At 44.9% G+C, this 12,084-nt stretch overlaps 1 protein-coding gene across 1 annotated transcript in view; it reads left to right on the plus strand.

Annotated features, from left to right (window-relative positions):
• LOC134585305 (E3 ubiquitin-protein ligase RNF213-like) overlaps positions 1 to 12,084 on the plus strand; it is a 203,694-nt gene that overhangs the window by 183,452 nt on the left and 8,158 nt on the right. Inside the window, exon 23 of the mRNA XM_063440726.1 lies at positions 11,089 to 11,273. Within this exon, the coding sequence (XP_063296796.1) occupies positions 11,089 to 11,273 (185 nt within the window). The remainder of the gene's footprint in view (positions 1 to 11,088; positions 11,274 to 12,084) is intronic.

Consider the following 12,084-nt stretch of genomic DNA (forward strand, 5'->3'; position numbering starts at 1 on the left):
CAGATCTGGAAGCCGAGGGAGCACTGGCATCGGGTTCCTCCCGTCCCTCCGATACTTGTGTGTCTGCGGTTGTCAGTCCCAGCATTTCCAGGAAGGATGAGGCTTCTGTGATCGAGGTCAGTGTATGGGTAGTCCCGTTGTGGGTTGACAGTAGTGAGCCCGGTGCTCCCCACCTGTAGGTTATGTTGGCGGCTCGTAATCGTTGGGTCACTGTGTGGAGTGATCGGCGCCACTGTAGGGTGGCCCTTGTTAAGTCCTGGTAAAAGGAAAGATTTGAGTCCTCAAAAGCTGTATAGCTGAAGAGAGCTCTTTCAAGAGCTAGCAGTGATATAGCAGGTATAGCTGTTCCCTACAACATGAGACAAGGCTGCGAGTTGAGGGGAAGAAGGTCTGGTTTATTGAGTGCAAGGGGCATTTATTTTATACACATTTTCCAGTCAGAGGCACACCCCCTGGACCTGATGGAAAATAGGGACAAAAGGGACACAAACCAATAGGAACAATAACAGTAACACTCCCACAAACAGTCAGCAAGCCCTCCCCTCTGCCTGTGATATAATTAAGCTAGCTAATGGAATAACTTAATTATCCAAAGGCAGAAAATATGAATTTTTACCCAAATTCAGAAAAACCCAATAAATTATACATCCCTGGATAGCTCTGATCTGGGCGAACAATATATCCAAAAATCACCCAGATCAGAGCAGGGGTTCACGAATTCTGTGGAAGTCACATTTGACCGACCGCACGCTGGATTTCATGCCCAAAAGAGTTCCAGAGAATTAGGCACGTGTACCTTGTTGAAATAAAACATTAGGAAGGAGACCCACACCATAATCACTGTAGGAAGGGATAAAACCACCATAACTACTGCAATCACAGAGGGGTTTTGTTACAGTCTGTGTATTGTGATAAAGTGAAGGCAGAGAGGCCATTTAACCCCAGGGGGAGTATATGTAGTTTGTGTGTTGCACAACACAAAGCTATGTTTAGTTATGGGCCCCTGGGGTGGAGCATTTGGAGAGAAGTGTGGGCCAATGCTCCACTCCACATTTTAGTGGTTTTCCTGGGAGACATAGATCCAGGCCAGGGTTTTTTGAACTGTCTCCAACCCACTGCTCAGCTGCAGATAATCAGCTGTAGCAGTGGGAATAATCCCCTCCCTGCTAGGCAGGTAAAAAGGGGGGATTGCTGGCTTCCTCCCAGGAAGCAGGTAGGAGAGAGGCAGTTTTTTTCTGGGAGTGCAGAAAGGAAGCAGTTAAGGCTGGCTTGGAGCACTGGGAGTGCAGAAAGTGAAGCAGTCAAGGCTGGCTTGGAGCACTGGGAGTGCTGAGAGCGGACAAAGAACTAGGTTGGTGAAACCAATATTGTTTTGTTTTAGTTTAACCCCTGAGAGATAGGGAACCTAATGTTACTTAGTGCTCAGACGAGCTAGGTTTTTGTTTATAGGGATTTGTATTATATATATGTTTTCATTTGCTGCTGTCTCCTGTGTGGACTTACAAATAAAGTGCCTGGATTATATGAAAACTAAAGGACTGTGCCTGTTGTTTACCCTAGAGGACCGTGCTACCTGCAGACAAGGATCACAATATGGTGGAGAATGCGGGCATTGTAGCACATTGAGGGTCTGTGGGTGTGCCAGTCATCCGGTTGTCTGCTTGAGGACTTTTATTTTGGCAGACCTGTTAATCAAATAAGTAGCGCTGTACCTTTAAGACTGTTACCTGCTTTGTGCTATAATGGAGAACCTGCTGAAGGCTGTGGTACAGGCAACCGCTAAACAACAAGGCACAAACAGTTTCCTGGCTACACAGGTTAAGAACCTGAGGGACGCTCAGCAGGAGCATAGAGCTGCCCTTACTGAGGTTTTGCAGATTGCCCCCTGCAGGGAGAGTGGGGGCAAGGGACCCCGTAACCAAGCTACTGACATCCTGCATGAGATGAGAGGCAGTAGAAGAAGTCTTTAGCAAGCTGAAGAGAATGGAGGCAGCAAAGCGTGCTGTTGAGAAACACGCAGAAGAGAGATAACAGGAATCAAAAGGCAAGAAGGATGAAATTGAGCCTGAAAGTAGTGATAAAATGGAAGAGGGTGAAAAGGCAGCTGGATCCTCCAAGGACCAAAAAACAAAAGAAGAAAAGTTAGTAAAGAGTCCAGCAAAGCTAAAGGAAAAAGCGGAATTGTCAAGAGGCAGGGTTGGTGACACTGATGACGTGCACCAAAGTAAGAAAGGTCAGAAGAATCAGAAGGGAGGACGAGATAAACTGATTAATGAAGTTGACAAGTGTTTGTTTGAAAATCAAAACATTACAGCTTCACGTGAAAGCCTCAAACTTGCTCTGAGTGGCATCACAACAGATAAAGAAGTTTTTGGAAAAGAGTTGGTGGTAAGCAAAAACCACCCAGAAGGTGTAAGTAAAGCTAGTGAATACAGCCAGGGAAAGAAACATGAAGCAGAAGCCACTGATGTACACCCAAGTGAACAAGTCAAAGGCATGAAAAGCAGACTTACTTGGGGAGTCAGAGAAGACAACAGCAGAGGAGCTGAGCAAAATGGAGAGAAGCAAGGCACCCCAGTTGAGTATAACAATGCGGTGCACTGTTTAGTAACCGAGGCTACCCAAGAATGTCGACCAGCTGTTGAACAGTTGGGCAGAGAAGTAGTGGCAAAATAAGAAAGGCAAAGTAGCCGCTTCTGATCTAAGCCATGAGAGAGCGACAGTTACGGAACCAAGCTGTGGTAATAAGATTGGCACGTCTGCACCTAAGCCAGACCAAGGCGAAAGTTACAAAGTAGGTGACATTGGCGTAGCAGAATTAAATATTTCAGAGACACCTGGTATTGCTACAAATCCTTTGAATGACTGTCCGGGAGCCGTAGAACTGGATCTACTGGCAAAGCCTACAATGCCTGGGCGCACTGAATACCTGGAACAGCTGCCAGATTCTGGGAAAACCATAATGGAATTAAAGGCGGGGCTCAGACTGCCTTTCCGTCTGTTTGATACCGGGGCTGTCATGACCCAATGAGGGGCCCATGACTGCGTCCCTGGACACCCCCGAGGGAGCAGGGAGACCGCCAGACAGCCCAGAGGAAAGCATTGCTGAGAGGTGGCCACTCAAGGCCGAGCAAGCAGAGGATACCCCTGGAGAGGAAACCGGGCAAAGGAAAGATGAGCTGGTGACAGAACCAGGTCTTGGAGAGGTTGAGCACCCAGAAAATTCAGCTCATGAAGGAATCGGACATATAAGTGATATAGAAAAGTCAGTTACACGCAAAGCCTTTGTAAAGTTTGCGTTTGAAAGTAACTTGGACATTGAGAGAGTATCAAACCAGAAGCTGCTGTGGATGTGGAAGCAGCTGACAATTGAGAGGAACTTGGCTGCTAAGGAGCCACACAGTATTGATCCTCAGCCTAGATCCGCTCGCAACCAGATAAGCGGGGAAACTGGAAAGAAAGGAAAAAAACTGATACTGAGCCTGGGACAATATAACTATGATGGTAGAACGTACCCAAAATTCCCATTATGGCTACGAGACCAGACTGGGGAAAAACTCTGATGCTTCAACTGCCACATGCAAGGACATATTACATATAACTGTCCTGAGAGTGAAGAGACAATACAATGTGACATAGGAATAAGGGCTCTGCATAGGATTATATTGACTTGCTTAAAGATGTGTGTGATGACTAGTGATGGTGTTACAGCACAGTTAAAAGTGGTGATGGGGGGCGTGGCTACCACCGGAGCAAGATGGCCGCTTAAGCTTTAGTTTCGGCACATAGGCTCTGCACAAAGGCGATTATCATAACGAAGCACGGGCAGAAACCGACTAAAATAAACATGTCTCAACCCAAGCACAAATCGGACAAACATAACTTTTTTGGGCAAAACACGCCGGCAACGAAACAGGCCGCACGAGCTCACCAACAAGATGGCAGAGATGATTCAGATGGCGGCCACCAGACGGACATGGCAGACCAAGCCCTGGAAGAAACGGTCACCAAACAATTCTTGCTGGACCAACTCAATGCCTTATCCAACAAGCTTATGGCGGGCTGGATGTTTGGCCTAGCGAGCCTAAAAAAGGATATTGGGGAGCTGGGAACCCGAACATCACACGTGGAGGAAAGGCTGGAAGAGAACTCAAACGCCCATAACCAATTAGCACAGCAAGTGCAAACGCTACAATCCACAGTGTACGCCATGGAAAATAAACTGATGGACATAGAAGATAGGGCGCGCAGAAACAACCTGCGACTCCGAGGTATTCCTGAAGCAATAACACAGGCAGATCTGCAAACTTACCTCCACGAGCTCTTCCGCGCCCTGTCCCCAGATACTCCACCAGATATGCTCCTTTTGGATAGGGCTCACCGAGTTCCTAAACCTCGATTCCTCCCCGACTCCATACCCCGCGATGTTATAATCTGTGTGCACTACCACCACGTAAAGGAGGAACTGCTGAAACGAAGCAGACATACCCAAGACATCCCTGACAAATTTACCAACATCAAAATATTTCCAGATCTGTCTGCGGCAACACTCAGGAGGAGAAAAGCTTTCCAGCCGGTTACCAGTACCCTCAGGCAGCATCGGATTCCCGCTTAAACGCATTGCCACCAAGAATGGGATAACAGAAACGATCTTCACGCCAGAGGACGGAGAACGACTACTCGGGAAATGGAAGCTACCCATCCCAAACAAACAGCTGCACAGCAATACCACAGTAGTAAGAGAATGGAACACAAAATTACTTTCATGAACTCTCGCCAGCCGTAATATACATATATGTGACTGACTTATTGCATATAGAAGATGGTAACGTATATGCACCTCAACCTCACACCCAACACTTCCACACCAATAACATATAACGCTAAGATATACACGAACCCTGTCACGCCGACACACACATCACCCCTACACCACAAGCCACTCACTACTGCCTCCAACCTATACACTACACAAACTGAAGAAGGGTCTCGACTTACCCTCCATCCCACCATATCTATAAGATGACTAACGGCCGAATTACTGCAACCGCTAAGGAACCTAACTTTTAATTAAAAAAAATAAAAAAAGTTATTATAAAACATCAACGAATAAATAAATAAATGAAAAGAAAAAAAAAAAAGAATAAAAAGGGGTAGGTATCCAGCCCCTGAAATGCCACGACAAAGAGACAACATTATACCTATCCCTAAAAAGCAGTAAGGGGGGGCATCATGACTGTGCACTAACAACAAACATATGACATGCCGCCACCCTAGGTGCCTGAAAACCTCCAGAGGTTCACTAACGCTGAGGGGCATAAGATAAGTGGCCTGATGAGCAGATCATACAGCCCACTGAGCTCAATACCTATAGGGAGGTTCGCACCACCATACCCAATAAACAGTAATACTGGCAGTACGCTCTATATTACCAATGTACATATTTCTGCTGATCTTGCGGCAATTTATGAAGCAAAATGGTTTACAATGTTCCCCCTCTCCCCCACTACTACTATTGTGACGACGCTGCACGTCAACCAAATTGTATCGAAACAAGAGTGACACAAAAAAAAATAAAAAAAAATATCAATTTTATGCATGTAAGTGTATACAGCTAGGTATCCATGAACACTGTCTTGCATCATGATATCACAAAAAGCCGACAGCGGTGACAACCCGGGGTTTCACCAAATATATGACAACCGAAGGAGCCCATGCAGCCTCCAGGTGAGCGTCCTACCCAAGCTCACATCCCCCGTGGCACCATAAATAGGTGCCAAGCTCTCCACCAGAGCACTAATGTACATAGTTGAGCCCAATACTGCGCTCATGTTACATCCACTGTTGAATCCCCACCCACCCTAACCTCACACCCCTCGAACAGAACTAACCACACACCAGAAAAAAACAACAACATGGTACCAGGCATACACCGCAGAACGGAACCAACTTCCCACACACCCCCAATCGTAAGAGGAAGTACACTCTCGCACATCCCAAGTATGCTTGCCACCCTCACATAAATGACAACGGCACCTCACACTCCTTACAGACCATGAGCAAAACGTGATCTAAGAATACGCTATATACAATGAACTCTACATACCCCATATATCCCACATAGATAATGAAAATATACTCACAGAATGTTAGGGAGTTAAACTCCCCCCAGAAACGTAACTTACTACTGACAGAAGCCCAAAAGTGTGATGCAGCAGTGGTGTGCCTCCAGGAAACCCATTTCCAACGCACGAAACAACCTTCCTTAGGCCTCCAGACCTATCCACACCAGTACCATTCCATGTATGCAGACAAGTCTAGGGGCGTTGGTATTCTCATACATCAGTGGCATACGAACTGATTAGACTAATAACAGATAGCAAGGGACGATACCTAATCCTTATATGTAACATCAATAATGTCACTTACACCATAGTCAGTATCTACGCACCTAATGACAACCCAAGACAATTCATGCAACATCTACTAACCAAAACAAGCCACTTACAGCAGGGCCTCCTGATATGTTGTGGAGACCTAAACCATGTACTTGAACCGGAATTAGATACAACACTAGATCCTAAAGCACCCCGATCAAAAAAACTCAATACTGCCTGCGCCCTACTTAATAAACTCATTAACCAGTTTAATCTATACGATGTATGGCGCACACTAAACCCCAGAGACAAAGACTACACCTACTATTCCCATGTTCACAAAACGCACTCCAGAATTGGCTACTTTTTCACAACTTCAACAGGCCTCCCCCACACTATCCAATGCATGCATGGAGATATCACTTGGTCGGATCACGCAACAATTATCCTGACACTTACAGACACTTTCTCATATAAAGGCAAGGGCTCCTGGAGACTGAATAACTCACTGCTTTATGACCAAAACTTTACTGAACACATAACCCAAGAGATGGAACGCTACTTCAGCACTAACAACAGCCCACAAACAGCCCCACAAATTCTATGGCAGGCACACAAACCAGTCATTAGGGGCCTTCTAATTAGCAGGGCGTCTTACCTAAATAAGCCGCGCCGAGCCACCCTGATGAACCTCCTAAAACAACTACGGGACACAGCACAAGCCTATTATCAAACAAACCAACAGCACCTCCTGGACGAAATACAGACGACCACGACCACAATCAATGACCTCCAATTCCAAAAAACTGCGCACACATTACAAAGACTCAAAATGCCACATTACGCTCAAGGTAATAGGGCAGGCAAACTATTAGCCAATATGCTACGGAAAAAATATATGCAATCTAAAATCCCGTACATTTTATCTAAAGATAACCATAAACTATGGAACCCACAAGATATGAATAACGAGCTGGCAGCATTTTATAGCAACCTATACAACCTAATAGAGGACAAATCCCTCCACCATCCCACAACCCCAGAAATAGAGAACTACCTACACAGTATACCTCTGCCGCGACTCACGGAAAACCAGAAACACACTCTATCACAATCAATTACGAAAGACGAATTACAAACCGTTACGCCCAATTTCGCTCCTAAATACAGATACTAAAATTCTTGCTAAAGTATACTCTAATAGACTGGCCCCAATATTACCGACGCTGGTACATGAAGACCAAGTCGGATTCGTAAAAGGCAGACAGGGCACTGACGGGACAAGGAAAGTACTAGACCTAATTTACAGCCTTCAACGCCATAATACGGGAAGCCTTTTCCTATCATTAGACGCGGAGAAGGCTTTCGACCGTCTCAACTGGCAATTCCTCGAGGCGGTGCTAAGAAAATTTAACTTCCCAATAGAATTCCTGAACACACTACGAGCACTTTACAGCCACCCCACCGCTAAAATTACCAATGCTGGCTTTCTTTCAAGCCCATTCAACATCACAAATGGAACTAGGCAAGGCTGCCCTCTCTCGCCCCTTTTGTACGTACTAGCTTTGGAACCACTCACAGCCCTCATTAGAAACCACCCACACATAACAGGTATCAAAACACAACACAAAGAACACAAACTAACACTATTCGCAGACGACATACTTTTGACGATACAAGACCCAGAAACATCCTTACCACACTTTCACACAATTTTAGACACTTACAGCAAATTCTCATACTACAAATTGAATGTCTCCAAAACTCAAGCCATGAGTAGGGGGCTCCCGGCAGACGTGACCCAAAGACTAAAACAAACCTACACATACGACTGGAGGAATGACCACATTACGTTTTTGGGAATAGCATACACAAGTGACACTTTTTAACTCAAATTACGGCAAAATGCTCATCAACATAAAAAAACAACTACAAGATTGGAAATCCTACTTTATATCCTGGTCAGGCCGTATCGCAGCTATTAAAATGATACTGCTCCCTAAACTGCAGTACCTTTTCAGATCCTTACCAATCCACGTCCCCCACGTCTACTTTAGCACATTGCAAAGATGGATCACGAAGTTCGTCTGGAACGGACAAAGGGCACGTATAGCCCTCAAAATAATGCACAGGCATACCTCTGAAGGTGGCATGAGCCTGCCTAACTTTAAATACTATTACCACGCAGCCATACTGAGTTGCATTATACAAGCTAGACCCAACCCCCATGAACCTCAATGGAAACAACTGGAATCTGAATGGGCTAAAAATGTAAGTGTGGATAATCTAGCGTGGCTTCCAACTAATAATAGACCGCACACTCCAAACTGCCTCCCGACCACTAAACTGACATTAGCCATATGGGACAAGCATAGAAAGGCACTGACCAATAATGCCCCCATTTCCAAAGCTATGACAATTAAATCTTTGACAACACTTATCCCAGACCTCAATTTTAGTATATGGGAAAGACACGGAATATACTTCTTACATCAATTGCTCACAAACTCCACCATAACGCCCTTCGCAGACCTACAAACGTCTCACAAGCTACCAACGGTAGCTCATTTCTCCTACCGCCAGATTACCTCCTAGTTGCATACACACACCCAAACAAGCTCAGCATCACTTGGCGAACAACAAATGACAGACTTTGAAAACCTATATGTTAGCACTAAAACCCCAAGGAAAATTATCTCCACGATATATAACATGCTGCCCCCAAAAAATAGTACTGAAAGAACACAACTTCATCAAGGCCTGGGAAAAAGAATTAAATTACACGTTGAGTGAATCAGAATGGAAACAACTGATTGTGACCCCCCAAAAACGAACCCTTTGTTCAAAACATGTCGAATTAGCAAAGAAGTTATTGTACAGGTGGTATTTGACACCAGCACGTTTGCACAAATTTAACCCAGATATATCGAACAACTGCTGGAGGTGCAAAACCGGGGTGGGAACCATGTCACACATCTGGTGGAACTGCCCACGCCTGGAAGGAGGAAGTTCTGGAAGGAGATAGACAGCACGGGAACCACCCTACCATATAGACTATGTCCTACTCAATTCCCCAAGCTCTATCCCGAAACCGGACCGATACCTGATTTTCCACATACTTATAGTGGAAAATACTTAAAAATTGTCAAATTAAAATAAAAAAATAAAAGTGGTGATGGTGGAAGGGAATTATGTACAAGCACTAATTGATTCAGGGAGTGAAGTTACTTTGATGAAAAGTGTTCTGCTCCAGCCAGAGAAATGGGATACAGGACAAATGATTGATATTGTGTGTACACATGGTGACACCCGCACATATCCCAAGGCAGAGGTAGAGTTTGTCACAGAGGTTGTCAAAGTTAAATGCCCTATAGTACATGTAGCTCAAATGCAAGAGCGAATAAGTAAGGCCCGGTATCTGAGTACCTTGGACCTGGTCATAGGGTATTGGCAGATTCCCCTGACAGAGAAAGCAAAGGGAAAGACAGCGTTTTCTACTACCGAGGGGTTATTACAACATAAAGTACGGCCATTCAGGTTGCATGGTGCACCGGCCCTCTTTCTGCATATGGTGAATAGGATACTTTGGCCCCACAGAGAGTATGCAGCTGCCCACCTTGGTGATGTGGTGATTCAAAGGGTGGACTGTGAAGCACACCTGATGAAGGTCCAGTTGGTTGTGAATAATGTAAGGGCTGCCGGTTTGACCGCTAACACTGCCAAGTGTTATCTAGGATTTGAGGAAGCTAACTATTTGGGTTGTCCACTTGGGTGGGGGTTCCTTAAATTACAAGGGAGCAAGGTAGCAGCCATCTACAATAGGCCACTTGCTGTAACTGAGGAGCAAGTCAGGACTGGTACAGCCCTAAGTGACATGAATGTTCACGGTTGGTGTTCTAAGGCCGCTCGACCCGATGGGTCTGAGCTGGGGAGGAGGATATGTGATAAAGTGAAGGCAGAGAGGCCATTTAACCCCAGGGGGAGTATATGTAGTTTGTGTGTTGCACAACACAAAGCTATGTTTAGTTATGGGTCCCTGGGGTGGAGCATTTGGAGAGAAGTGTGGGCCAATGCTCCACTCCACATTTTAGTGGTTTTCCTGGGAGACATAGATCCAGGCCAGGGTTTTTTGGACTGTCTCCAACCCACTGCTCAGCTGCAGATAATCAGCTGTAGCAGTGGGAATAAACCCCTCCCTGCTAGGCAGGTAAAAAGGGGGGATTGCTGGCTTCCTCCCAGGAAGCAGGTAGGAGAGAGGCTGTTTTTTCTGGGAGTGCAGAAAGGAAGCAGTCAAGGCTGGCTTGGAGCACTGGGAGTGCAGAAAGTGAAGCAGTCAAGGCTGGCTTGAAGCACTGGGAGTGCTGAGAGCGGACAAAGAACTAGGTTGGTGAAACCAATATTGTTTTGTTTTAGTTTAACCCCTGAGAGATAGGTAACCTAATGTTAGTTGGTGCTCAGACGAGCTAGGTTTTTGTTTATAGGGATTTGTATTATATATATGTTTTCATTTGCTGCTGTCTCCTGTGTGGACTTACAAATAAAGTCCTGGATTATATGAAAACTAAAGGACTGTGCCTGTTGTTTACCCTAGAGGACCGTGCTACCTGCAGACAAGGATCACAGTATGTTGCCCCATTTGTACAGCTCTGCGGAATTTGTTGGTGCTTCATAAATGTAATAATATAAGTAACTTATTGTTTTATTTATTCAGATGTACCCAGCAAAAGAGAATTCATTCAGAATGTAAAGGATTTACTTACCATGTCTGGTAATGATTGGCACAGAGTGTATTTAATGCGCAAATTGGCAAATCAGTACGGGATTGAAAGTGTCCAAAAACTCTACCACGATAAAGATTGCAGGTGGCTTTTTCCTATGGAGATCTTTCAGACAGAGGTATAAAGAATATTAAATTCAATCATATTTATTAAATCTAGTCTGTTTAAACTGGAGAAAATATTTCTGTGAGGAAAAGCGAGTAGTCTTTATATGTATCATTTATATGGTTCTATTTATATGGTTCACATAAATGTTTAACAGACAACAAAATGGCATTATCACGGGTAGCGGAAGGGAGATTGTAGCTCACCGTAACACATCAAAGCTCACCGTAACACATCATAGCACAGCAAAGATCACCGCAACACATCATAGTACAGCAAAGCTCACTGTAACACATCATAACACAATAAAGCTCACCGTAACACATCATAGCACAGCAAAGTTCACTGTAACACATCATAGCACAGCAAAGATCACCGCAACACATCATAGTACAGCAAAGCTCACTGTAACACATCATAACACAAAAAAGCTCACCGTAACACATCATAACACAGCAAAGTTCACTGTAACACATCATAGCACAGCAACGCTCACTGTAACACATCATAGCACAGCAAAGCTCACCATGACTCATCATAGCACAGCAAAGCTCACCACAACACATCATAGTACAGCAAAGGTCACCGTAACACATCATAGCACAGAAAAGCTCACCGTAACACCACATCATAGCACAGCAACGCTCACCGTAAAACATCATAGCACAGCAAAGCTCACCGTAACACATCATAGCACTGCAAAGCTCACCGTAACACATCATAACGCAGCAAAGCTTACTGTAAAACATCAAAGCACTGCAAAGCTCACCGTAACACATCATAACACGGCAAAGCTCACCGTAACACATCATAGCACAGCAAAG

This window comes from Pelobates fuscus, unplaced genomic scaffold (genome assembly GCF_036172605.1).
Source record: "Pelobates fuscus isolate aPelFus1 unplaced genomic scaffold, aPelFus1.pri H_1, whole genome shotgun sequence".
Lineage (NCBI taxonomy): Eukaryota > Metazoa > Chordata > Amphibia > Anura > Pelobatidae > Pelobates > Pelobates fuscus.